The following is a 21156-nucleotide window of genomic DNA, read 5'->3' as shown; positions in this document are numbered from 1 at the left end:
CAACTATTTACAATCTATATTAATGACTTGGATGAAGGGACCGTGTGTACGGTAGTCAGATTTGCTGATGATACAAAGATAGGTGGAAAAGCAAGTTGTAAGGAGGACACAGACTCTGCAAATTGGATATAGATAGGTTAAGTGAGTGGGCAAAAATTTGGCAGATGGAGTATAATGTGGGAAAATGTGAGGTTATCCACTTTGGTAGGAAAAATAAGAAAGCAAATTATTATTTAAATGGAGAGACTACAAAATGCTGCGGGATAGAAGGATCTGGGTGTCCTCATACATGAAGCACAAAAAGTTAGCATGCAAGTAATTAGGAAGGCAAATGGAATGTTGGCCTTTATTTCAAGGGGGATGGAGTATAAAAGTAGGGAAGTCTTGCTACAACTGTACAGGGCGCTGGTGAGACCACACCTGGAGTACTGTGTGCAGTTTTGGTCTCCTTATTTAAGGAAGGATATACTTGCATTGGAGGCAGTTCAGAGAAGGTTCACGAGGTTAATTCTGGAGATGAAGGGGTTGTCTTATGAAGATAGGTTGAGCAGGTTGGGCCTATATTCATTGGAATTTAGAAGAACGAGAGGGGATCTTATTGAAACATCTAAGATTCTGAGGGGGCTTGACAGGGTAGATTTAGGGAGGATGTTTCCCCTCTTGGGGGAATCTAGAACTAGGGGACATAGTTTCAGGATAAGTGGTCGCCCATTTAAAATGGAGATGAGGAGGAATTTCTTCTCTCAGAAGGTCGTAAATCTTTGGAATGCTTGACCCCAGAGAGCTGCGGAGGCGGAGTCATTGAATATATTCAAGGCGGCGATAGACATATATTTGAGCTACAGGGGAGTCCAGGGTTATGGGGAGCGGGCGGGAAAGTGGCGTTGAGGCCAAGATCAGATCAGCCATGATCTTATTGAATGGCGGGGCAGGCTCGAGGGGCCGAATGGCCTACTCCTGCTCCTATCTCTTATATTCTTTAAGAGGTTTTTAAAATTATGAAAGGTTTTGTTATAGTGAACAGGGAAAGACTATTACTGCTGGGTAATGATGAACAAAACGTGACCCATGCAGTTCAATGTTAAGAAATGTAAAATAATTACTTGGGAACGGGGAGTAAATGAAGAATATTGATCATGAGATCTGAATGATTGTGGATTAACGTATGAATCTGTCTCCATGGATGCAGTAATTTTATATGTAAATCGACCAGGGGGTGGGTTTTTCTGTTGTAATGGGGCAAGATATTGGGCTGCATTAATTGAGAGTAAAATCATGATTTGCATTACTGTAAAGGATGCTGATTTGATTCCCTAACTTGAGTTCCAAATGCAGTACCTTCTTAGAGGAAGAGTTTTTTTTTCCATTAAAAGTAAAGCCAAGCAACAAAAATGATTCTGGATATTCAGAATTTGTTACACTTAAGCAGGTTGGGCTTCCTTGGGAAAGAGGAGACTTCAAGGTGACCTAATTGTAGTTATGGAGGGAATTAGTAAGAAGTCAGTTAGGTGGGTTTGCTCTTTCAATAAGAGATTAGACTGTTTGGCCAACTGTCTTTTTCTTCTTAAAAATTCTGTACTTTTGCAGCAGTATCAATGATTTGCAAGTTATGCTATGGTTTTTTTTTAAACTGAACAAGATGTAGGAAAACTTGTACATTGGCATTGTTTTAAAAGTTGGCACATTTTTATCAAAATTCCCCAAAATATGAAAATTGTTTTTCATAATCAGCAGTGAGGCATTCATAGGTAGTTAGATCCAAGATGAGCTTATTAGTTTGGCACCATTGTTTGTTTTAGCTGCCATCTTCAGAAACTTGTGCCATATTTGCCACTACAGTTATAGGTTAATTGATGTCACATTTGGAAATCAGTGTAAGTGAAGATTTGAACCACTGCAGAATGCAAAAATTCTCTCTCTCGGGATTCAACCGCCGGGCCTGCAGAATTGTAGGTGTCGTGAAAATGACAGGCCTTTAACTGTTGAACTATATTTATATTCAGTCGGCAAAGCCATAACTGTCGGTTACTTATTTTCTGTAGCCACATTAATGCTGCATAGAATGTTACAGCACGGAAGGAGGCCATTTCAGCCCATCGTGTTCGCGCCGGCCAACAAACAACTATCCAGCCTAATCCTACTTCCCAGCTCTTGGTCTGTAGCCCTGCAGGTTAGAGCATCCCAAGTGCCCATCCAAGTACTTTTTAAATGTGGTTAGGGTTCCTGCCTCTACCACCCTTTCAGGCTGTGAGTTCCAGACACCCACAACCCTCTGGGTGAAGAAATTTTCCCTCAAATCCCCGCCAATTACTTTAAATCTGTGCCCCCTGTTTTTTGACCCCTCTGCTAAGGGAAATAGGTCCTTTCTATCCACTTTATCTAGGCCCCTCATAATTTTATACACCTCAATCAAGTCTCCCCTCAGCCTCCTATGTTCCAAGGAAAACAGACCCAGCCTATCCAGTCTTTCCTCATAGCTAAGATTCTCTACTTCCGGCAACATCCTTGTAAATCTCCTCTGTACCCTCTCTACCCATCTTTCCTGTAATGTGGTGACCAGAACTGCACGCAGTACTCTAGCTGAGGCCTAACTAGTGTTTTATACAGTTGAAGCATAACCCCCCTGCTCTTGTATTCTATGCCATGGCTAATAAAGGCAAGCATTCCGTATGCCTTCTTAACCACCTTATCTACGTAGCCTGCTACCTTCAGGGATCTGTGGACATGCACTCCAAGGTCCCTTTGTTCCTCTACACTACTCAGTGTCCTACCATTTAATGTGTATTCCTTTTCCTTGTTAGCCCTCCCCAAATGCATTACCTCACACTTCTCCGGATTGAATTCCATTTGCCGCTGTTCTGCCCACCTGACCAATTTATTGTTATCTTCCTGCATTCTACAGCTTCCTTCTTCAGTATCAACCGCACAGCTGATTTTAGTATCATCTGCAAACTTCTTAATCATACCCCCTATATTCAAGTCTAGATCATTGATATATACCACAAAAAGCAAGGGACCTAGTACTGAGCCCTGCGGAACCCCACTGGAAACAGCCTTCCAGTCATAAAAACACCCATCAACCATTACCCTCTGCTTCCTGTCTCCGAGCCAGTTTTGAATCCAACTTGACACTTTGCCTTGGATTCCATGGGCTTTTAACTTCGTGACCAGTCTGCCATGTGGAACCTTATCAAAAGCCTTGCTAAAGTCCATATACACTACATCAAACGCACTACCCTCATCTACCCTCCTTGTTACCTCCTCAAAAAATTCAGTCAAGTTTGTCAGACACGACCTTCCCTTAACAAATCCGTGCTGACTATCCTTGATTAATCTGTGTCTTCCTAAATGAAGATTTATCCTGTCCTTCAGAACTCTTTCCAATAATTTTCCCACTAATTTCTGCATGTGTGGTTTTGGGACCTGGAGATAGACATCTACAGGCTCCAGAACTGAAAATTAACATTTTGTCTTTCTCGCTCTCTTTTGCTCCTCTCTTTCTCTGTTTCTCTTGTTTCATTATCTCTCCTCTGCTGCACTCTCTCGCTCTTCTTTCTCCACCCCCACCCCCTCCCCAACCGCGCTTGTTCTGGGTGTTGTTAGTTTTATCTGTTAACATGAATTGGTGCTGTGACTTGAACATTTAAATGTTTTTGTTTTTATATAAAGTCTGTACATGTAATATAATTGGAAAGCAGATTTAGTGCAGGAGGATTTTGCACCAGTCTTCTGGTATGGAATTGATAATCACTGGTTTTATTTCCCTGCGATGGTAAGTTTGACTATTTTGTATTTGTGCACTTGCTCACAGAGTTAAAGTCTTGTGTTAATGGTTACTCTTTACTGTATTGGAACTGTAGTTAGAAATGAGAGTGTCCTGTACTTAAGATACCAGAGCCAAGAGGTAACTTTCATGATCAAATGTTGTTCAAAATGGTTTCAAATCAAATCAGTAACTAGTGGTGTTCCGCAGGGGTCAGTGCTGGGTCCCCAACTCTACAATCTATATTAACAATTTGGAGGAGGGGACCGAGTGTAACATATCAAAGTTTGCAGATGATACTAAGATGGGAGGGAAAGTAGTGAGTGAGGAGGACATAAAAAACCTGCAAGGGGACATACAGGCTAAGTGGGCAGAGATTTGGCAGATGGAATACAATACTGGAAAGTGTGAGGTTACGCACTTTGGCAGGAAAAATCATAGAGCAAGTTATTATCTTAATGGCAAGAAACTGGAAAGTACTGAAGTACAAAGGGATCTGGGGGTCCTGGTGCACGAAACTCAAAAGATTAGTATGCAGGTGCAGCAAATGATTAAGAAGGCCAATGGAATGTTGGCTTTCATTGCTAGGGGGATAGAATATAAAAACAGGGAGGTATTGCTGCAGTTGTACAAGGTATTGGTGAGACCGCACCGGGAATACTGCATACAGTTTTGGTGTCCATACTTAAGAAAAGACATACTTGCTTTCGAGTCAGTACAAAGAAGGTTCACTCGGTTAACCCCGGGGATGAGGGGGTGGTCATATGAGGAGAGGTTGAGTAGATTGGGACTCTACTCATTGGAGTTCAGAAGAATGAGAGGCGATCTTATTGAAACATATAAGATTGTGAAGGGGCTTGATCGGGTGGATGCGGTGAGGATGTTCCCAATGATGGGTGAAACTAGAACTAGGGGGCATAATCTTAGAATAAGGGGTTGCTCTTTCAAAACTGAGATGAGGAGAAACTTCTTCACTCAGAGGGTGGTAGGTTTGTGGAATTTGCTGCCCCAGAAAGCTGTGGAAGCTACATCATTAAATAAATTTAAAACAGAAATAGATAGTTTCCTAGAAGTAAAGGGAATTAAGGGTTACAGGGAGCGGGCAGGAAATTGGACATGAGTCTAGGTTCGGAATGGTCATGGCCCTGTGGGTAGTGGAGCGGGCCCAGGGGCCATGTAGCCTGGTGCTGCTCCTACTACTTGTGTTCTAATTCTGTGTTAGATTTCAGGAGATGGTTTTATTCCTGTTCCTGGCTGGGGTGGAGATCGCATTTACAGAAGGTAAGTACTGTAGAAAATATAGGGACAGAGTGATCTCCTGGATGAGTTTCGATCGCCTAGGTGGGTTGGAGAGGAATTTCCCAGATTTTTTCTCCCAAATTGGCCATTGGGTTTTTTATCTGGTTTTTCGCCTCTCCCGGGAGATCACATGGGTTCGGGTGGGATGGAGAGTGATAGAAGATTTGAGGTTAGGATCAGATCAGCCATGATCTTATTGAATGGTGGAGCAGGCTCGAGGGGCCGATTGGCCTACTCCTGCTCCTATTTCTTATGTTCTTAGACTTTAAAGAAAAAGGCTTTGTATTTCACACTTCGGGTTACACCTTGGCCTACTATGGTTTTCTGCCACATATATTTATATCTTGCACTATAGGGTCCTCCTAATCTGTTTGTTTGCCATAGCCGTCCTACATGATGGCCTTGATTTTGCGGTGGGTAACAACAGCGAACTGTTGGCGTTGGCTGTCATTACACCTCTGAAACTGACCACAACTTCAGGATTTAGCACGTGCATTTAAACATGGAAATCATGAAGTTGCGGTCAGTCATTCACTGCTCTGACAGAGGCTGCGTTGTGGATACCCCCCACCCAATAGCTGGAAATCGGTGGAACTGACGAAAACTTGGCCTTTTCTGCGCTAATATCACTGTTAAATACCCCATTAATGTTAGCCCTTGTTGGAATAGGTGAAATTGGGGTTTTCTCAGCATATTGACTGCTAAACAACTGTTCTGGCCTTGAAATACTAATTTTTATATTTGGGGAATGTCAAAGTTCTCCATTATGATAAAAATTAAAATATTTTTAAAAAACTTAGAGTTTGTCATGATATTTCAGCTTTTACCTTATCCCTGTGTGAAAGTCCCAATCTTTATTTTGCTCTCTCTAACATTTTTAAAAAGTGAGGATAAAAGCTGCTTTTTATTTCCTGGTTTTCTGTTTGTGAAAATTCTTCCATGTGATTGGCTGCTTAGACAGCTTGATGGCATCACTGCTGCATCGCACTAGAAATCCCCTATTAGCAGCACTGCAATCAATTACACGTCGAGAAACCTCAAGTTTCCGCCACAGAGATTGCGAGATCTCTGTGGGCAGCTTTTTCGAGGTCAAATTATGGGCCGATGCTATTTGGGAAGTTTATCCGCAAGTACTATTTTTTTGTTTTGTGCAGAAGTCCTAATCTGATGAAGGAGGAAATGTTGCTCACTCCAGCAATTCCTGTTTCTGCATAAATGGATTTGATGAGTCCACCTTTTTTGTTCCTCTTAAGACCTTATTTTAATTTAACTGTGTTTTTAAAAAGTGGGTGACCAGGGTTTATGTAGTGAGCAGGGAGTTTTTTTTGAGAAGCGTATGAAGTTTGTATTCTTATGAGCCGTGTAGATGTAAATTTAACCTATAGGTGCTGTATATGGAAGACTTTTTTTTTGGTGAAATGAAAATTTTATGGCAAGTAACCATTCCACTTAAGCTTATAGTATAAATAGAAAAATACTGATGTGATATGTATATTGTATATCCATTCACCCATTGACCATAAATAACTCTTGTGGAAATGTTTATTTCATTTTGATAAATGGGTTTCAGCCAATTTGCTACGTAAACGATAGTTTTAAGAAAATAGAAAACAAAAGGATCTTAGAGATGAGGAAAACAATTGCAAATATTGGAAACTGAAAAAATGCTGGAAATACATGAGGTCCGTCAACATCTAGGGGGAAAAATTCGGTATCGCCCCATTTGGGGCGCCGTTATCGGCTGTGCGCAAAGCTTAGCGCCTGGCGCTAATTATCGCCTCCGACAGCAAACTTGGCTTTTATCGCCTCTGGAGGTGATTGGAGTGCTAAATCAGGTGCTTCTCACCTGTCTTAAGGCGCAAATGCCGAGGAGTGAGGCGCTACCTCAGAGCGCTGGTGAAGCAAGAAAGGGCAAATCAAAATAAACCTGCAAAGTGCTGCTCCGTACTCAAAACTCCTTCACACAGCGTTGAATCTCTCCAGAAGTCTCTCTCTCAGACTGCGTGGTGCAAAAATGTCACCGACAAAAAAAGGCAGGAAGTGGTCGCCTTTAAATAGCGCTCCCCTAGTCCCCTTCTGACAGCATAACGCTCCCCTCAACCTGTCGTTGCTAGCGGCAGGCGGTAAGGCAGGGGGCGCCACTCAATATCCGGTCCGGGGTGCTAACGGGGCGTTGCGCACTCGAATGACGTCACAATCTGCCGACGCAGGAGATCATGGCGGAAGTGTTTAGCGCCGCCACAAAATGTCTAGTTAATTTTGTGAGCGGCACAAACATTGCCGTGCCCGGCCTCTAGTTGCTTTGCGCCCCAATTGGTGCCCTCTTACGGCGCTAACGGGAGGCGCAAACAACTGAATTTTTCCCCCCTAATATTTTAAAGAATTACTATGTAATGTAAACATTGCATTGAACAAAATTATATTTTGCATAGTTTACCGCTTATTTGTTTCACTTAATCATTCTACTTTATCTAGAACATATTTGAGTGTACTATTTGATGTATCCCAGTAGATGTCCTTTGTTGTTTTTGGACTTGGTGTGATTTTTAGATGTTTGCTGCTATTTCATGACTATCATTGTGTAACTCATTTAACAGTATTAATTTTCCCCTGTAATGTGATGGTGCTTTGCTTATCGGTGTAATACAGCACATTCACTGTCTAATGCATCACATGACTGACTTGAGGTAAAAGTAGTACTTAACCTTATTGATACGGAAAGCTATACCATGAATATTAGTAATACTATTTACCTACCACCTTATAAAACTTGCTTAAGATGTTTTTCCTTTCCCCAAAACACTTTATTTCCAGTGATTTTTTTTATTGTTCTACTGCCCATGATGGATTTTTAGCATTTGCTTATGTTACACCTTTTTGCCGGCATTAATAACATTAAATAAGCAATTTTGTGGATAAGTTTTGTAATTTGTTTGTCCTTCCTTCCCTAACACCTTCCTTGTTTTTCCCTCTTATTTATAAGATTATAGAAGTGCTATATTTGTAGTTGTTGCACAAGCTATACATTGTATAACAGAGACTGAGGACTCATTTAACAGTATTAATTCTTCAGTGACCAACATCCGAACAAGTAGTCATTTATCATAGTTCAAGCCTAGCTGACCAATTCTGCCCTTTCTATCCAAGGTCAGTATCAAAGTGCCTAATAATAGATGTTTACACCAGGGCAGTCCCCCCTCAACAACATCAGGAAACCTGATCCCAATGGACATAATTGAGTTTTTAATTAAGTTTATCTACAATTAAACAACATGCTGAAAAATGAAATCTTTTTCTATTTTTGACATTCATTTCTCTTGACTGTTCATGCCTTATATTTGTTAATTGTAAATTTGGTTGTCACAGTACACTGACTTCTTCATCTTCCTCATCCTCTGGATTGGAGGTGGGATTCCCATGATGCGTCTCTGTTTCACAAATAGTCTGTCCACAGTAGCTGAATATCTACATCACCCAGTAAATTTCCAACTCAAGCTCCAGGCAGAAGGGCCTGTGGTGCTGGAGGAAACTTCTTGCCTGCATTCCTAGAATCATAGAATGATACAGCGCAGAAGGCGGCTATTCGGCTCATCGTGCCTGTGCCGGCTCTTTGATAGAGCTATTCAATTAATCCCACTCCCCTGCTCTTTCCCCATAGCCCTGTAAATATTTTCTGTTCAGTTATTTATTCAATTCTCTTTTGAATATTGCTATTGAATCTGCTTCCACCACCCTTTCAAGCAGTGCATTCCAGATCACAACAACCCAGCTGTGTTTTAAAAAAAAAGTTTCCTCATGTCACCTCTGGTTCTTTTGCCAATCACTTTAAATCTGTGTCCTCTGGTTACTGACCCTTCTGCCACTGGAAACAGTTTCTCTTTATCTACTTTATCAAAACCATTGAGATTTTGAACATCTCTATCAAGTCTACCCTTGACCTTCCCTGCTCTAAGGAGAACAACTCCATTCTCCACATAACTGAAGTCCCTTATCCCTGATACAATTCGAGTAAACCTCTTCTGCATTCTAGCATTAAATAAGCCATTTTATGGATTACTTTAGTGATTCTTGTCTGAGACTTTGTTCTCTTTATTATCTTATGGCTTGGGTTGTAAATTCTTTCAGCTGTATACTTGCCTCAGTGAAGAAAGAAAATGGTGGGGTGATAGTTTGCAAGGACAGAGGGGTCAAGGGTGGGGTTTTTGGAGGAGAGGAGCGATGATGGCAGATTGAAGGAGAGGGGGACTGTATCTGAGGAGAAGGAACCGTTAACAATGTCGGCTAACATGGGGGCCAGGAAGCGAAGTTGGGTGGTCAGCAGTTTGGTGGGAATAGGGTTGAGGGAGCAGGAGGTGGGTCTCGTGGACAAGATGAACTTGGAGAGAGCACGATGGGATAGAATCTGGAGAAAGATGTGAGTTCAGAGCTAGGGATACAAACTGCATGATTCCACTCTGAGTGAAGTAAAGTTGCTAAATAGGTTTCTACCAGTATCATCTTCCCTTATGCTCAAACTACATAGGAATGTTTTCATGTTTTAATTTGAAGTGTAAGTTGTAAGGAATTTGGTAACCAAAGTCAAAAAACTTAGTAAAATTGGAAGGCCATGGGCTCTCCACAGTTACAGAAGAGCCATCCTGAATTATATGACTAAAGAGACTTAGAAAATCCAGTGTGGGTGGCTTTTTGGCCTCATCCTAAAATTACTGGATTTGATTTTTTAAAAAAAAGAGCAGGTCCAGTTAAATGCAGGAGATGGGTTTGCTTTCTCCCTCAACACAGGGTCACCTTGAAAGACTAGGAAAGATGAGCCTTTCTAACCAATAATACATTTTGTCCACATGACTAATTCTAGGATGTATAGTTCAATATATGCAAATCTGCATATTTTGTAATTTACACTCTGATAAAATTTAAATCTTTCAGATATTTAAATTTTTTTAAACTTATGTCTGCTGGAAGTTTTATTAATATCTGCTGTAGATTAGCACATGTGCATTCTATCACAAAATTTCCAATAAACTAATTAAATGTTTATGACGGTCCTGATAACCAAGATGCTACCTTCACACACCTACAGTTGTGAATTTAACTCTTGGCTCTGGAACACATCAACCATGGGAGCAATTTTAACCTTACCCACCTGTCGGGAAACTGACTGGATTGGGTGCAACGCTGGCTTTATATCCTGCCTGATTTTTACTCTCCATTGAAGTCGATGGAGTGTAATATTGGACAGTGTGTTAAACTGGTGCTTCACCCGATTAGGTGGGTTTCCATCCCGGAGAGTTAGCTTAAAATTACGCCCCCCCCCCCCCCCCCCCAGCCCATGTGTATGATTGAAGTCTTGTCTACCACTGGCGTTGCTGTGGTTCATCTTGCCCAGCCTTCAGCAAGCTCCTCTTCTGCCAGCTAAAGAATTACAATTCAGATTCTACTGCAATTTTGTTAATATATATGTTAAACATAAAATACAAAAGGAAATTATACATGTGATTTGATAAGGTCTGGTTTGATTTGGTGCACGTATAAAGCCTAAAGGATGCTACATCTTTAACGCTTGCCTTTAACTTGGATCCTTCAGGTATACCAAAATGTCAGACAAAAGTGATTTAAAAGCAGAACTGGAGCGTAAAAAGCAACGACTGGCTCAGATACGAGAAGAGAAAAAGAGGAAAGAGGAAGAAAGGAAAAAGAAAGAGGTCAGTCACTGGAAAAAGGATTAATGCAGAATGCTTCAAACAAGCAATGAAATAGGAAATGTAATTGATTTAAACCCATTCATAGGGATCACTTAATTTAAATAGGCTGCACTGTCGGAGGTGCTGTTTTTCGGATGAGATGTTAAACCGAGTCCCCGTCTGTGCTCTCAGGCGGACGTAAAAGATCCCATGGCACTTTTTTGAAGAAGAGCAGGGGAGTTATCCCTGGTTTCCTGGCCAATATTTATCCCTCAACCAACATAACAAATACAGGTTATCTGGTCATTAGCACATTGCTGTTTGTGGGAGCGTGCTGTGTGCAAATTGGCTGCCGCGTTTCCCACATTACAACAGTGACTCCACTTCAAAAAGTACTTCATTGGCTGTAAACTAGAAATGAAATGATATTTGGGCTTTGTAAATGTTTACTGTTATTGTTACAAATGTCCGTATTGTATATGCATCCTGTTCCTCTGAAGTAAACAGGTGTGTGCTTACTACATTTTCAGTAAAAGGGCACCGAGCGACTTTTTCCTGTTTCTGAAGGAATTTGTAAATCTGCATTTACTCGTATCGATATTCATGTGTTCAGGATATCCAGTAAACTTTTCAAATCTCTTGGTCTATTCAGGGAGGAATCATGGATCACTTATGCTGGCTCTGACATCCAGTATTGCAAACAAATCTCCCAATTTCAGTACACTATTGCCCTTTCAAAATGCTTATCCGGATACTTTCTAGAGCCGGGGTGGGCAATTATTTGGACTGACGGGCCACTTAATAAGTTTTGGTGCGCTGTTGGCCACACACCAATGTTCCCCCTAAGGTGCGCGGCCACACGGTTGTGCACCAATAGCAAGGTCCCGTGCAGGCTGCTCACCAGCTTCTGCTGCTGGAAGAGATACTGCGCAACAAATTTAAAGGGACTGCACATGTTGGTGAGAGCAAAGTATTAAATTGGTAAATTTGGAACGGGCCAACTTAGTGTTGATAATCACTCCCACTTCTACCCTCCCAATAATTTATGAACATAAATTCAGGTAGTAGTCAGCTACTATCATCATAAATACGTAAAATGTAGTGTATAAAATACTAAACGAATGAAATGATCGATCGACTATATGTTGTACTGAAAGTCTACTTGGCTGTCTGTCAGAGTGACTCGAGCCTGCAGGGCCTCCGATGTGAGAGTTGTTCTCTTTTTAGTGTCCTGCGTATGGGAGCCCGAGGCTTCGCAAGGCCCGAACTACAATCACGTGCAATTACCTGGAGATTGTGCTCCGGGATCCACTCCCATGTCTAAGACGGCGATGAGAACCTCCCTGCTGTTGTACTCTGGGTACGGGGAGATGAAAGGCGCAGCGCCGCTCTCTTTCTTTGGTGAAATATTCATCGAGATGACCAGCCATGCCTCGACTCCGACTAATATGTAGTTTGCACTCCGGCTCGCGTTCTATTTCTGTCAAGATGTGCATTATTTTTCTATGTTTCTCCATAAACAATGCCACAGGTGATCAAATAGAATATTAAAAATTATATTTAAGCGGGAAAATAAAATAGACTATTGGAATCGTATTGTAAGAGACTGACTTGTGGAACAGATTTTACTGGGTTGTGTTCGAGTGTAAGTAATTGCCTGCACAGTGTACACATAGTGGAAAATCGGCCAGGCTCCTTAACGGGCGGCAGCCCTGTTCACACAATTTTCCTCTCGACTTTACCCAGGGAATTATTTATGCCCAATGCAACAGAGGAAAATTTGCCCGATAACGTTTTTGAGTTAACTCTTTTTAAACTTCCTAATATTTTTGGAGCAATGAATGTTGTATTTGTGGGCATTGAGGGACAAGTTGAATAGTCCTGAATAAATTGTGCGATAATGTTTATTTCATGCTTCATGTACATCTTTTTATACTGTTCGGTGGTTGAATGTGGAATTTATTTCAAACATGAGGGAAACTAAATATTTTCTATCAAGAGCAAACTTAGTGGAGATTCCTGTTGTTCTTTCAGGCTGAGATTCAACAGAAGAAAGAGCCACCCCCTGAGGACTCGGATCTTGACCGCAAACGGAGAGAGACAGAGGCTTTGCTACAGAGCATTGGCATAGCCCCAGAGCCAGCACTAGGTAAAGAGACAAGTCGCTGTTTTATAGAATGTGATCTTGTTAAGTCTGACTTTTTTTTTTGTGCAAGATCCAGTATCTTAGGACTACATATGTAATTTTGAAATTGAGGAAAAGTAGTACTGAGCCTAAAGTAATGGTGCATAAGCGGGTAAGGGCAAAATGCCAGATTTTATGTTATTCCTTGGTGACTTTTTTTTCTTCAGATAAGGGTAAATTTCATGAGTTTGACTTACTTGATCTGCTTTACAATTAGTTGAACATTTAGAAATCATGTTCATCTGTCATTTTCCCATTTTTAAATGATCAGATTGTACCAGCTGACTTGGTTTAGATTAGATTTATAATTTTATTTCCCTATTCCTCACCAGTAATAACTTTCTTTGTGTCTTGCTAATCTCTACAGGACAGAGAGCTAGCTAGCTTGTGAACATTTTACATGATTAGTAATTTAAAAAAATATATAAACCTAAAGAAAAAGTTGAAATGTCTTCTAGCACACTCTATTTAAAGTGTCTAGAAAAATAGAATATAAAACTGGAAAGGGAGACAAAGGCAGAAATACAAATAAAACTAAATAACATGAATATAACATGTTTGTAGATGGCCATATATTTGCAAGTACCTATATGGTTCTTTTTTTAAAGAGACATCTTATTAGTAAAAATCATCAGGATGAGAACAAGACTGATACTGTGTGGCCATAGGAGGCACGTACTGGGATGTTGTGACATCTCATTTTGGAGCTCAATAGGAAAGTGATGCTAGTGATTGGAATGCTGGTTGAAAAACAGTTATGTCCAGTGGAATGTCCAGTGGAATTTTGCAGGTTAGCTGGAAGAGTTTGGAAAATGGAAGTGAAAAGTTGAGATGTACAGGTCTACCAAATAAAATTTAGAAATTGAAATTTCATCTTGAATAATGCAAGATCTTTCAAAAGAGAACAAAAATATCAAGTCAGAAGAGTTAACATTCTTGTAAGAAAATCAATACGGTGATACTGGCTTTAGAGCCGTGGTTATTATTGCATGTCACCCATTTAGTGGCATCAGTTTTTCTTGCTACCATTTGTGCTGTTGCTTTTGATGTAACAATCATGCAGTCTCATGAAAAATTTCTTAATTATGCAATTGCAGTTAAAATTGTTAAAAAGCTGCATGCTGACGAGATAGCACAGACCAGGCTTATTTTTTTTGAGTTGGTGGGAAGACATTTTTTGATTCTATCTATTTGTTCAAAATCTGGTCATAAGTGCTTCTACACTTGTGATCTAATTTTGAATTCAAACTGCAAAATTTGGATCTGAATGCCTTCAACAGAGTATTAATAAAGCTGTACGACAGTCATCCATATTTTAACTGACTACTGTTTTAGCTGAACTTTGACCAGAAACTTTACACAAATGTTAACATTAAATTCTATAAAATAGACAAGTAGGTGGCTGAAGTAATCATTATATTTATCTATATTTGAACTTTCCTAAATGCATTGATGTTTTGGTTGTTTTTTTAATCATGCATGCTTTTCCCAACGTGAGCTTTGCAATATGCGTTTTATGTTCAGTTGCTTTTTGTTCAGTTGTTTCTTCAAAATGTTTTTGATTTAATTCATGGTTTTCAGACTTATGGTGATCCTTGTTTGTTTTTGCCTTTACAAGTATCCAGAGAAAGTGTACAAATAAATACATATATAGTTGTGTATTTTCTGACAGGGTTTCAGCTGCAATTTAGACAATCTGTTCACATAATATGATGCACGTTTTCATAAGCCTTTTTAAATACATAAATCAAATTTGTGAGCCTTCCCTGGAGTAGTGTTTTAAATAATAGAATCATACAGCACAGAAGGAGGCCATTTGGCCCATCATGCCTGTGCCAGCTCTTTGAAAGAGCTATTGTTATTACCACTCCCCTATCCAGTTAGTCCCACTCCCCCTAAATTTAGTTAAATTGAAAATGGAATATACCTTTAAATAAAAATTTGTTGCTTTGATGATTGATAACAAAACTGCTTTTTCATAATTACATTAAGATGGTTTGGAATAAAATTGAACATTTTGAAATTTGTGATGTCAAAACTTGTTATCACGTTATTTAACTATATTGGAAGGGTAAATTATAGTGTCCTAACTCCAAATGCATACTCAAACAAATGCATCAGACCCATTTTATAATCTGTGTTTCTCTGCATAAACCAAGGAAATTGCAGTTTCTGTGAAGGAAATTACTGCCCATGAGAACCTGTCAATTTTTTGTGATTTGGTTCTGTAGATTGGATAAAATGATCATCGCCATCAACGATGTTAAATGTTTAAATAATTGAAGTTGTCTTTTTCAATACTTCTGTGGCGATTTCTGGACCTTAACTGAGGTGATTATAAGGTTATTTTTGTATCTTGGAGCTAAAGATAATGTAAAAGACCAACTACTAACAGAACAATTCTGTTTCATATTTGTTATTAGCAACTTGGTCTAGCTTCTGCTCTTTGCCTACGTAGTGGCATTAGCCTCCTGAAATTATTGCAATAAGTAACATACTTTTTTTTTTAGAATATTTGCATGCGCAAATCAAATTGTTTCATGACAATTTTATGGTGACAGCTGAAACCCTGCTGCATTTTAATATGATTGTAATGTGCACATTCCAAACTCATTTTGAGTGATTATTTTTGCAAAAACAAAAATTAAATATTCATTTGACTTTCTTCCCTCTTTTCTTTCCTTTTTCTTTTGGCTTTTACCATTTCAATTCCATTTTCTGCCATGTTCCCCATTTATTTAAACCCGTTTTGTTTTGTTTTGCTTTGTTTCTTGTCTGACACTGCTCACCATCAGTGCAGCCACTGCAATTAGTAACATGGGATGCCTGTTATTTTCATTATTTAGTCCCAACCCCTATGTCTCCCTCCTCGAAATCAGTGAGCACGGCCAGTGAAGCTGGTAGCCAGGATTCAGTAGACGGTGGACATGTTGGAAGGTAATCAGTTTTTCTGTAACTTGTTTTTACAATTTGGTAGGGACAGTTTATAACCTTTTATTCCATTGTGTAATTTTGACACGATACCATTGAAGCTTTTGCCCGTATCATTGATCTATGACCCACTTGGGGAAATGGTTTGGTTAATACTGAGAGAAAAGAATGAAAGCAAAGCAGTAGCATAATTTTTTTGGCAGTTTAATGATGGAACATCATGTAATCGTGCTTTTAGCCATTAATCCCAGAAAAGGAGAATATTATAGGGTTAGGAAATTATGAAGCTAATTCACCCACTCTTTGCTTCAGTTACACATGGAAAGACATGGGGTGAATGCAATTTATCAATTTTCAGTGGGTCCTAGAACAATCGGGTCATATTTACGAATAAAAGCACTGCAGATTCTGGAAATTTGAAACAACAAAAGTAGAAAATGCTGGAATAACACAGCAGGTCTGTCGTCATCTGTAAAAAGTGTAACCCTTCGAGAGAACGGAAAAAAGAGATGAACATTTTAGTAGAGTTTGTGGGGCGGGAAAAGGAGATGGAAGGGGAGAAACTACAGACATTCTAATCAGAGAGGAAACCACTGGTTGAATTGTGTACAAGCTGCTACATAGAAAAGCAGGAAACAGTTAGATCATAGAATGATAGAATGATACAGTACAGAAGGCGGCCATTCGGCCCATCATGCCTGTGCTGGCTCTTTGGTACAGCTATACAATTAGTCCTACTCCCCTGCTCTTCCCCCATAGCAATGTACATTTTTTCCCTTCAAGTATTTATCCAATTCCCTTTTGAATGTTACTATTGAATCTGCTTCCGCCACCCTTTCAGCCAGTGCATTCCAGATCACAACAACTTGCTCTTTTTAAAAAGAAAAAGGTTTCCTCATGTTGCCTCTGGGTCTTTTGCCAATCACCTTAAATCTGCGTCCTTTGGTTACTAACCCTTCTGCCACTGGAAACACTTTCTCATTTACTTTATCAAAACCATTCACGATTTTGAACATCTCTCTCAAATCTTCTCTTAATCTTCTCTGCTCTAATGAGAACAACCTCAACTTCTCTAGTCTCTCCACATAACTGAAGTTACTCATCCCTGATACTATTCTAGTAAATCTTTTCCGAACACACTCCAAGACCTTGACATCCTTCCTAAAATGTGGTGTCCTAAATTTAACACACTACTCCAGCTGAGGCCTAACCAGTGTTTTATAAAGGTTTAACATAACTTTCTTGCTTTAATACTCTCTTCCTCTATTAATAAAGCCAAGGATCTCCTATGCTTTAACAGCCTTCTCAACTTGTCCTGCCACCTTCAAAGATTTATGTACCTACACCCATGGGGGTCTCTGTTCCTGCACCAAATTTATTTTTGGTGCGCGGTCCCTTAAAATTTGCTGCATGGTATCTTTTCCAGTAGCTGGTGAGCGGCCTGTATGGGACCTCCCGATTGGTGTGCGCCCCTGCATCTTAGGGGGAATGTGCCTGTGCCCCTTTTTAAAATTGTATCATTTAGTTCCTTATTGCCTCTCCTCATTCTTCCTATCAAAATGTATCACTTCGCACTTCTCTGCGATAAATTTCATCCGCCATGTGTCTGCCCATTTTACCAGTCTGTCTATGTCCTCTTGAAGTCTGTTACTATTCTCCTCATTATTTACTACTTTTCTGAAATCCGTATCATCTGCAAATTTTGAAATGATGCTCTGTATACCCAAATCCAGTTCATTAATATATATCAAAAAGAGTAGTGGTCCTAATACTGACCCCTGGGAACACCAGTATAGACTTCCCTCCAGTCTGAAAAATCAACCGTTCACCACTACTGTCTGCTTTCTGTCCCTTTAGCTAATTTTGCATCCATGCTGCCACTGTCCCCTTTAATCCCATGGGCTTTAATTTTGCTAACAAGTCTATTGTATGATACTTGTCAAACACCTTTTGAAAGCCCATATACATAACATCAAGTGCACTACCCTCATCAACCCTCTCCATTACTCCATCAAAGAATTCGATCAAGTTAGTCGAACAGGATTTGCCTTTAAAAATCTGTGTTGACTTTAATTTATTAGCCCATACTTTTCCAAATGCCAATTAGTTTTGTCCTGGATTATTGTCTCTAAATGTTTCCCCACCACCGACGTTAGGCAGACTGGCCTGTAGTTTCTGGGTTTATTCCCCCTCCCCATTTTTAAACAGGAGTGTAACATTTGCAATCCTCCAGTCCTCTGGCACCACCACCATATTCAAGGAGGATTGGAAGATTGTGGCCGGAGCCTATAATACTTCCCTCGGTAACCTAGGATGCATCTCATCTGGACAAGGTGACTTTTCTACTTTGAGGACTGCCTATCTTTTGAAGTACATCCTCTTTATTTTTATTCTATGCAATGCAATATCACTACTGCCTCCTCCTTTACTGCTACATTGGCAGCATCCTCTTCTCCAGTGAAGATTGATGCAAAGTACTCATTTATTACCTTAGTAATGCCTCTGCCTCCACAAGAATATTGCCTTTTTGGTTGAGGGTCCGAAATGCTCATTTTGAGAGATAGCAGCTTATATATATTTCCTCCAGCTAGTACAGGTAGACTATCCTTTATCCGAACTACCGAAAACCGAAAACCTCTAAAAACCGAAAGTTTTTTCGTTCAGCGTAAGTCGTGCGCACGACATGACCAGAGTGGCGCACGACTTAACGCTGAGCAGGGCAGAGGGTCACAGAGTTCCCTCCTGGGTAGGAGATTGCAGGCCGAGCCGGGCAGTGTGAAGGAGATACTGGGAGAGTGAACCCAACAATACAGTGGCCCGTCCGATAGCTGCAGCGGCTGTCCGATATTCTTTTCTCCACCCCCTACCCGACCCGACCCGTCCGATATTCTTTTCTCCACCCCCCACCCGACCCGACCCCCGACCCGTCCGATATTCTTTTCTCCACCCCCCACCCGACCCGACCCGTCCGATATTCTTTTCTCCCCCCTCCCACCTGACCCGAACCGTGGCCCGTCCGATATTCTTTTCTCCCCCCCCCCCCCCCCCCAACCCCCACCCGACGCCGACCCCCCCTGCCGACCCCGACCCCCGACAAATTTCCCAATACCTTCTGAAATCCAAAAACCGAAACTCAGCTGGTCCCAAGGCTTGCGGAGAAGGGATGGTGTACCTGTACCTGTACTGATTTAGTTGCCCAGTGGTTTTTTTCTACCCTTTGACTACCCTTTTACCATTTATGTGTTTATAAAAGACTTTTGGATTCCCTTTTATGTTAGCTGCTATTCTATTATCATACTTTCTCTTTGCCCCATATATTCCCTTCTTTAGATCTCCTCTGCACTTTCTATATTCAGCTTGGTTCTCTACTGTATTATGAACCCAACAATTATCAGGCCTCCTTTTTCTGTCTCATTTTAACTTCTATATATCCTTAGTCATCCAGGGAGCTCTAGCTTTGGATGCCCTTCCTTTTCCCCCTCATAGGAATGTGTCTACTCTGTACCCAAACCATCTGGAGGTCTCCCATTGTTCAGTTGCTGTCGTCAAATTACAGTATGCAGACGACGCTTGCGTCTGCGCTCACTCGGAGGTCGAACTCCAAACCATCGTCAACACCTTCACCGACGTGTACGAGAGCATGGGCCTTACACTAAACATCCGTAAGACAAAGGTCCTCTACCAACCTGCCCCCGCCACACAGTACTGCCCCCCCCCCCCCCCCCCCCCCCCAATTATCAAAATCCACAACAAGGCCTTGGACAACGTGGGCCACTTTCCATACCTTGGGAGCCTACTGTCAACAAGGGCAGACGTCGACGACGAAGTCCAACACCGCCTTCAGTGTGCCAGTGCAGCCTTCGGTTGCCTGAGGAAGAGAGTGTTTGAAGACCAGGACCTCCAACCCGGCACTAAGCTCATGGTCTACAGAGCAGCAGTGATACCCGCCCTGCTGTATGCCTCGGAGACATGGACCATGTACAGCAGGCACCTCAAAGCACTGGAGAGGTACCACCAATGCTGCCTCCGCAAGATCCTGCAAATTCATTGGCAGGATAGGTGCACCAACGTCAGTGTTCTTGCTCAAGCCAACATCCCCAGCATCGAAGCTTTGACCACGCTCGATCTGCTCCGATGGACGGGTCACATTGTCCACATGCCCGATACGAGACTCCCAAAACAAGCGCTCTACTCTGAGCTCCGGCACGGCAAGAGAGCCCCAGCTGGGCAGAGGAAACGCTTCAAGGACACTCTCAAAGCTTCCTTGGAAAAAGTGTAACATCCCCACCGACACCTGGGAATCCCTGGCCCAAGACCGCAGAAAGTGGAGGAGAAGCATCCGGGAAGGCGCCGAACACCTCGAGTCTCTTCACCGGGAGCAAGCGGAAGCCCAGTGCAAGGAGTGCACGTCAACCCAAGCACCCCACCCACCCACCTGCCCCTTCAACCACCGTCTGCCCCACCTGTGACAGAGACTGTAGGTCCCGCATTGTACTCATCAGTCACCTGAGAACTCATTTTTAATGTGGAAGCAAGTCATCCTTGGTTCCGAGGGACTGCCTAAGAAGAAGCTGTTTTTTCTACCAATTTTTGCTTCCAATCTACCTGGGCCAGATCCCTTTTCAACTCTGTGAATTTAGCCCTCCTCCAGTTAAGTATTTTTATGCTTGATTGTACCTTGTCCTTTTCCAAAACTATTCTAAACCTGATGATATTATGATCACTGTTCCCCAAATGCTCTCCCACTGAAACATGCTCTACTTGCCCACTTCATGCCCCAAAACTAGACCCAATACTGCTTCCTTCCTCGTTGGGCTGGAAACACATTGATCAAGAAAGTTCTCTTGTACACATTTCAGGAATTTCTCCTACTTTACACTGTTGCTATTCCAGTCTCTTTTTGGATATTGAAGTCCTCCATTATCACTACTCTGTAGTTCTTGTATCTTTTTGTAATTTGCCTAAAAATTTGCTCCTCTATCTCCTTCCCACTATTTGGTGGCCGAAAGTATACACCCAGTAGCGTAATAGCTCCTCTCTTCCTTAATTCTAACCAAATAGACTTTGTCTTTGACCCCCCTCAACTACATCATCCCTCTCCAGTGCTATACTAGTTTCTTTGATCAATAAAACCACCACCTTTTTTTTCCCCTTTCTATCTTTCCCGAATACCTTGTCGCCAGGAATATTAAGTTCCCAATCCTCCCCTTCTTTGAGCCAGCTCTCCGTTACTGCCGCTATATTATAGACCCATGTGGCAACTTGTGCCTGCCGCTCATCAACCTTATTTACTACGC

The 21156-nt window shown here is 41.3% G+C and overlaps 1 protein-coding gene across 5 annotated transcripts in view; it reads left to right on the top strand.

Annotated features, from left to right (window-relative positions):
* The window catches only part of dync1i1a (dynein cytoplasmic 1 intermediate chain 1a), a 281234-nt gene that overhangs the window by 11570 nt on the left and 248508 nt on the right, over nt 1-21156 (top strand). For 3 of the 5 annotated variants that reach the window (XM_085988332.1, XM_085988333.1, XM_085988334.1), the window contains exons 2-4: nt 10647-10764; nt 12778-12892; nt 15724-15865. In XM_085988332.1, coding sequence (XP_085844458.1) covers nt 10657-10764; nt 12778-12892; nt 15724-15865 — 365 coding nt within the window. In that variant the 5' untranslated portion in view covers nt 10647-10656. Of the gene's footprint in view, nt 1-10646; nt 10765-12777; nt 12893-15723; nt 15866-21156 lie in introns of those variants that run through there. The other 2 variants (XM_085988335.1, XM_085988336.1) reach the window with 2 other exon arrangements.

Source organism: Somniosus microcephalus, chromosome 5 (genome assembly GCF_052327205.1).
Source record: "Somniosus microcephalus isolate GS21.2 chromosome 5, FLI_Smic_1.0, whole genome shotgun sequence".
NCBI classification, from domain to species: Eukaryota; Metazoa; Chordata; class Chondrichthyes; order Squaliformes; family Somniosidae; genus Somniosus; species Somniosus microcephalus.
The sequence above is the reverse complement of the archived record's forward strand: the minus strand, read 5'-3'. Positions and strand labels throughout refer to the sequence as shown.